At 50.0% G+C, this 7,731-nt stretch overlaps 1 protein-coding gene across 1 annotated transcript; it reads left to right on the top strand.

Annotated features, from left to right (window-relative positions):
- The first annotated feature begins 3,383 nt into the window (after window positions 1-3,383).
- LOC131306833 (uncharacterized) lies at window positions 3,384-4,295 on the top strand. Its single transcript, XM_058333262.1, has one exon. The coding sequence runs from the start codon at window positions 3,384-3,386 to the stop codon at window positions 4,293-4,295; it is 912 nt and encodes a 303-aa protein (XP_058189245.1).
- The last annotated feature ends 3,436 nt before the right edge of the window (window positions 4,296-7,731 follow it).

Genomic DNA, 7,731 nt, shown 5'->3' with positions numbered 1-7,731 from the left:
GTCCACCCACACCTTTCTGCCCCCACACCCGATAACCCCCCCCACCCCCCACCCCCCCCCCCCCCCCCCCCAATGGAACATTTACGGGCAGCCTCACCCGAATCCGAATAAAACGTCCATATTCACCCCCTTCGATCCGATCATCCATCCGTAATAGCTCCCCAATTTTCCTGCCAATGGTGCCCCCACCTCTTTACAAATATATTCAAAAGGTAAACCATGAACCTGAACCCAAAAATCCATCGTATCAAAAGTAATGGCACCCTCCACCATTCCTTCCTCCCGACCACTGTTTCAATAACAGAATCTGATTATCAAAGTTCCAAGGTCCCCATTAGGAACTTTATTCATCCCCTCCGCATCAACAAACCGAAAATGAAACAAATTATCCCTGACTTCAACGATGTGCAGATCGTCCTTCATACCCCAAGCTTTACGTAAACATTCCTTGTAAGAAACCCTACTAAACTTCGTATGAGTATGAAGTTTCCCCACCAGACTATGTGCGTACGATGACGCCACCTGCGCCACTACCTCTTCACTGATTACTATCTCGTCATCCTCCTCCTCCGGAGTCAGATGAACTCGAGTTACTCGACCCAAACGCTCCACAACCTCCTCTGCCATAATAACAACGCTAATATTCAAAAGCAAACTTCACCAATGAAAAAGATTTTAAGAAAAGGACAGAATCACTAACTTAAAAGGAATAAGAAACTCAAACGTAGGAGAAAGAAAGGAAGAAATGAAGTTGCGAAGGAGAAAATTTTAGAGAGAAAAGCTCTCAAAAGGAGAGAGAACCCTTACTATGGCCCTGTTTTTCTGTCGTACCAAAACTGCAAAACCAAAATCTGGACCCAATTATGAAAGGCCATAGGCCCAGTTTTACTAATCCATAAGAGTACAATTGCTTCATTAAGCATAAACTCTGTAGTGGTCCGAATATTCTGGTTCGGCCACAATCGCTACATTCGGCGGAAGGCCACGAGGCTCAGCCATGTCTTCTATTAGAGCTCATCCACGAGGCTCGGCACATCCCGGAGTTAGTCCACAAGGCTTGGCCATGTCTCCCATGACAGCTCCCACGAAGCTCGGCTCGGCCCGGAGCTAGGCAACTGGGCTCGGCCATATCTCCCACAATGCTCCCTCGAAGCTTAGGTTCGGCTCAGAGCTAGGCAACTGGGCTCAGCCATATCTCCCACGATGCTCCCTCGAAGCTCAGGCTCGGCCCGGAGCTAGGCAACTGGGCTCGGCTATGTCTCCCACGATGCTCCCACGAAGCTCGGCTTGGCCCGGAGCTAGGCAACTGGGCTTGGCCATGTCTCCAATGACAGCTCACATTAACCGCCTTACCCGCTACGTCACGGGTGACGTCAGCCGACGCATGTCAGACGCGTAGACGAACTTGGAGAGCAAGCCAAGAATCCTCTAAAAATACGTAGGGATAGTCGCCCTAAAAGGTACATCGTCTCCTACCCTCGAAACCCCAGTCCTTTGCTTTCCTCTCTCTGCACTATTCTCATCCTTGCGCCGGAGGGCCATTCCGGGGCTCCTCTGGTGTGGTCTTTAGTCGTGCTTCGTGGTGCAAGATAGGTTCAAGGGAACGAGGTTAGATCCAGACAAACAGCAGTTCCAAAGGAAGCAAGCCACGCTCATCGGAGCCCCACAATTGGTGAACCCGATGTGAACCCTTAAACTTCTGATCCAAACGGCTCAAAACCTCCTTTAATCCACTCTCCTCCTCTCAACAACCACCACAGCTTCAATCACTTTGGGCGGAGAACTGACGGACGTCACCGTCTCAGGGGCCAAAGACGCCCATGGAAACACAATCCTTCCAGCGTTTTCGGAGAGGCACATGTTCATTTCACTCCCTCCTAGTTCCGGCCTCTCCCCAGCAGCGGACAACGTAACAACGGCCTACATCCGCTTGTTACAGCATCGCGACGACGATAGGGACACAGAGCTGGCAGCCCTGAGGGCGAAAGTTGCCCAAATGAAACAACAAATGCAGTGAGACATCACTCCTGCTACATCTAGATCCGCGGGATGCAGAAGCGGGACGCGGCGAAGGCAAACACCAACCCCGCCACCACCACACGAGCGTCCTCCCGAAATCGGCCGCCGCAGGTCTTTCAAGGACCGCCTTGGCATCACACCAGAACCAAGAGATGCAAGGGAAATCATACTTTACAAACGGCCTACAACATCCGAAACACACCGCTCAAAGAGCCACCTCGATTGAACCAACACCAGGGATACTGAGTCGTTTACAAGCACATACTCGACTGGTCGCGCGGAGTTCTCTCGCATGTAGCCGAGATTCCGTGGAGACCAGACGCCATGTATCCGATTGTCTCGGTGAAATCCCAGCAGAAATTTCGACCATAACCAGGCTCGACGGAACGAGAAAGGCGTGCGTATCGAAGAGCCGAACAACGAAACCAAGACCCGTTGGGACAGAGGAAAGTCTGCTGACGGCCCTCACCGAACGATTGCAGATTTACGAGACAAGCTTCGGCATCAAAACCATGAAAAATCCCCAGACAGAGACTCTAAAAGAATAAAGACGGATGGGCACGGCAAGCCACCGCCCCCCGGCTTTAAGCGGCAGCTGAAGGACCTCGGCGTCTCTCCGTTCACGTCCCACATAATCAACACAACGGCCGAACCCAACTTCCACCTGCCAAAGTTCACAAAGTTCGATCCAACCACTTGCGAAGCTTACACCCACCTGATCCACTTCCGTCAAACCATTGAGCTGTGCACCACAAAGGATGAAATCAAATGCAAAGCATTCCCGTCCAGCCTCGGCTCACTTGGACTCCAGTGGTTCAACAAATTGTCTGCTGGATCCATACGAAACTTGGCCGACCTTTAACGCGCTTTCAACACCCGCTTTATCACAAGCAACCGGACAGCCAAGGAGCCGGAGTCGTTGTCCCAAATGCGGAAACTCCCATCTGAAACTCTCCGATAGTATGCCGAATGATACTGGCGACTGTTCAACGAAATTCCTGGAATCAACGAGTACTGGGCCACAAGAAACTTCAAAAATGGCTTGGAGATTAACAAGAAGATCCTGGACGAACTTGCTATTCGCCCACCCCATGGCATGGGCGAGTTGATGCGCATCGTGGAACGGTTTTGAGCTCTTGAAGAATTTTACGCGGACCGTGCGGCTCAAGGGCTAACAAACTCAACTACAAGTCCCCCCAACGGTCACACCTCAGCTACCAGCACTAGTCTCAACACAGCAGCCTCAGCCAAAGAAACTCGTCCACAACATCAAGGAAGGAAAGAAGCACCAGCTGAAGGAACATGACCTTGTGGCCAAAACCACATACTTTAAAGAACCCATCTGGTCTTTCTTGAAGGAGATCATGAGGCAACCGTGGTTCGAATGGCCAACAGGAAAGCTCGGCACAGACACTGGCCAACCAGATCAGAACCCACGAAAGAAGTGCTCATACCACAACGAGCTCGGTCATTACACGACAGCATGCGCACCATACAAAGCACTATTGGAGCGTCTGGCAGCACAAGGCCATCTCGATCATTACATCGATCAAACCAAAACACCCACCCGTCCACCTGCTGGCAATCCGAACCCAAATGAACCGCAGCCAACGATACACATTATCCACGGCTCCGTGACAAAGGAATCTGAAACTAACCTTCAGGCCAACCTCAATCGTGCATCCACTTCCAAGCAAGTACTCGCGGTAGGACCTGGATCCAAACGTCCACGTCCAGAAGAGTCACCCAAATGGACAATAACTTTTATGGAGCGCGATCTCGAACATGTGCAAACACCACACTCCGACGCCCTCGTCGTAACTGTCCAAATTAGAGTCCATGACGTCAAGCGCGTTCTAATCGATCAGGGAAGCTCGGCGGAGGTCATGTACTATGACTTGTTCAAAAAGGTTGATCTCCCAGAGCCGGCCTTGCAACCCGCCGAAGTACCCCTCATCGGATTCAACGGAGCACCCGTTTGGCCATTTAGTCGAATCTTCCTGCCAGTCGTCGTTGGCTCGAAAACGTTGAGCGTCGAATTTATCGTCGTCAACGTACCTAGCCCATACAACGCCATTCTTGGCCGAACTTGGCTACACTGCATGCAAGCAATCGCCTCCACCTACCACCAGGTCATTCGCTTCATCGGAATCAATGGAAGACAGGAAGATCTACGAGGCGACCAAATAGCCTCCAAAAAGTGTTACGTCTCAGCCATCCACAATTCCACCAAGCCAAGCAAGTGCAATGGGTCGAAGTCCCAGACATGGCCATGATCAATGACGTCGGCCAGCAAGCTGAAGACAAAGCAAAAGAGGACCTTGTCCAAATGCCCGTCAGCAAGGATGGCTCCCGATTCTTCTTAATCAGCTCTTCCATTAGCGAGGCCGACCGCGAAGAAATGTTCCAATACCTCAAGAAAAACATAGAAGTTTTCACTTGGACCCCCAATGACATGCCGGGGGTCGATCCCGATTTCATCAGTCACTCTCTCAACATCAAGAAAGATGTCAAGCGTGTCATCCAAAAGACGCGACATTCTGCAGCCGAACACGCTGACGCCGTCATTGAAGAAGTCAAACATTTGCTGGAAGCCAATGCCATTCAAGAAGTACAATACCCAACATGGTTGTCCAACACAGTGGTCGTTAAGAACAAAAACGGCAAATGGCGAGTTTCCGTGGACTATACCAATCTCAACGACGCTTGTCCAAAGGATTGGTTCCCACTCCCGAAGATTGATCAACTTGTGGACACAACGGCAAGCCATGCCCGGCTAAGCTTCCTAGACGCCTACCGTGGCTACCACCAAATTGCCATGGACCCCGACGACATGGAGAAAACTGCTTTTATCACACCATACGACATCTTTTGCTATCGAGTCATGCCCTTCGGTCTCAAGAATTCAGGCGCCACATTCAACAGAACAATATTCAAAATGTTGCAAGAACAAATCGGCCACACCGTGGAAGCCTACATTGATGACCTCGTTGTCAAGAGCAAGAAGGAATCCAACCACCTGCAAGACTTGGCGGAAGTCTTTGAAATCCTTAAACTACACAAGCTACAATTAAACCCTGAAAAATGCGTGTTCGGTGTGAGCGCTGGGAAATTCCTTGGACACCTGGTCGCCCGACGTGGTATTGAGGCCGACCCAAACCAGATAAAAGCCGTTAAAGATCTGCGCCCACCAAGGACAATCAAGGAAGTACAAAGGCTAACTGGGATGGCAGCGGCTCTGAATCGGTTTATCAGCAAATCCTCAGACAAATGCTACGCATTCTTCCATGCCTTGAAAGGCAAGAGTCAACAAAGTTTTGAATGGACCACGGATTGCGACTCCGCTTTGACCAAACTCAAGGAATACTTAAGCTCGGCCCCCCCTACTCGTGAAACCAAAGGAGTACGAGACCTTGTATCTATATCTTGCCGTCTCCGCCCATGCAGTCAGTTCAGCTTTGGTATGGCGAGTTGGCACAGACGACTTGCCCATCTACTTTACAAGCAAAACACTTCTCCCAACGCAAACACGGTACCTACCACTTGAGAAATTGGCACTCGCTCTCGTCTCAGCAACCAGGAAACTTCTGCCCTACTTCCAATCCCACACCATAACTGTCTTAACGGAGCACCCTCTTAAAAGCCTCTTTCGCAAGGCTGATCTTTCCAACAGGGTCTCCAAATGGGCAGTCAAATTAGCAAACTTCAACATCCGTTTCGAGCCACGAACAGCTATAAAGGGTCAAATTCTCGCCGACTTCATCGCAGAATTAACACCGGAAGATACGGCTACTCTTAACACTCCCACTCCCCAACCTATCACAAAGTCAACAAAAGTACCAACGCCTTGTCAACTCTTTCAAGGCGACAGCTGGCAATTACACGATGACGAGGCCTCCAATAGCAACGGAGCCGGGGCAAGGGTTGTCTTAGTTTCCCCTTGTGGCACACTTCATGAAAGCTCTCTAAGCGTCGACTTTCCGGCCACAAATAATGAGGCCGAATTTGAAGCCTTACTCGCTGGCTTACGCTCGGCAGTAGCGATGAAAGTTTTTGATCTTATTATTTATTGCGACTCTCAACTCATAGTGAACCAAATACTCGGAGACTATGAAGCTCGAGACCCGCGAATGTCAAAGAACCAGGCAATGGTAACCCAACTCCTTACGAACTTCAAGAATTTCAAAATCGAACAGATCAACCGCGAACACAACGCGCATACCGACGCACTTGCTGGCCTTGCCTTAGCCTCTAAGGCCTCCAAATTCAGGACAATCAACTTCGGCAATATCGACCGCCCCAGCTTTGACGCCACTCCAGAGATTCTCAACGTTGAACTCGGCCCAAGCTGGATGGACGAGATCATTGCATTTCTCAAGCATGACACTTTACCATTAGACAAGAAGGAAGCTTACCGCATCAGGAAAAAGCCGCTTACTACTGGCTCTCCGAAAGCGGCCAACTCTACAGAAAATCTATCTCCAGCCCATATCTCCTCGTGGTCCACCCAACCCAAGTGCCCGAGATTCTCGCCGAACTTCACTCAGGGAGCTGTGGTTGCCACTCCGGCGGCCGTTCACTTTGCCATCGAGCATTGAGTCAGGGATACTTTTGGAAGAACATGAAAAAAGACTATGAAGAAATTGTTCGCAAATGCCGACCATGCCAACTGTTCTCTCCCATACCAAAGCAACCCGCCCAGAACCTCTCCCCTATCACCGGTCCTTAGCCCTTTGCACAATGGGGGCTCGATATTGTCAGAAAGCTGACAACGGCCCCTGAAGGCTTCAAGTTTCTAATCACCGCAATGGACAATTTCTCTAAATGGGTGGAGGCTGAGCCTCTGGCAACAATCACCGAAGCCGATGTACGAAGATCCGTTTGGAAAAACATCGTCATAAGGTTTGGCGTACCCTACGCCATCGTCTCAGACAATGGAAGTCAATTCGTCGGCAAGGACCTAACAAGCCTTTTCGCCGAATTTGGGATTCGCTTCTTCAACTCAACTCCAGCGTACCCTCAAGGAAATGGCCAAGCCAAGGCCACGAACAAGACAGTCTGCGTCGGGATCTAGTGTCGGTTAAACTTCAAGAGAGGAAAATGGGCTGAGGAACTGCCACGTGTTCTTTGGGCTTACCGTTCTACCCCACGGCGCTCAACAGGCCAAACGCCCTTCTCAATGGCGTTCGGCATGGAGGCCGTAATCCCACTAGAATCTAGGTTCCCCACTTTGAGAACAGAGAATTTCGATCCAAAGACTAATGACGAAGCCGTGGAACGGGAACTGATCTTGGCAGAAGAAAAGCACGATGACGCTCAGCCAAAGCTCGCCTAATACCAACAGCAAGTGGCAAGAGGCTACAACCAAAGTGTTTGAACCAAGACCTTCAAGCCAGACGACTTGGTTTGGCGAAAGGTGGTGCAAGCTAACAAAAAGCAAAAATTCAAGCCCAACTGGGAGGGTCCCTTTCGTGTCGTCAAAATTGCTGGTGAAGGTGCTTACGTACTAGAAGACATGAACAAAAAAACCCTCACCAACCCATGGAATGCATAGAACTTGAAAAAGGCATACATGTGACAAATATTTTCCAAGAATGGATTCAGCCTCATTTTCTACTTTATTTTCAATTTTGCTTTATTTTACTTTCCGTATGGCTTCGGCCCTTAAAGTTTTCAATCTCCTCATGTACTCCCCACGTTTATCAATACAAA

This window comes from Rhododendron vialii, chromosome 11a (assembly GCF_030253575.1).
Source record: "Rhododendron vialii isolate Sample 1 chromosome 11a, ASM3025357v1".
Lineage (NCBI taxonomy): Eukaryota > Viridiplantae > Streptophyta > Magnoliopsida > Ericales > Ericaceae > Rhododendron > Rhododendron vialii.
This window is presented reverse-complemented; position numbering and strand designations above follow the sequence as displayed.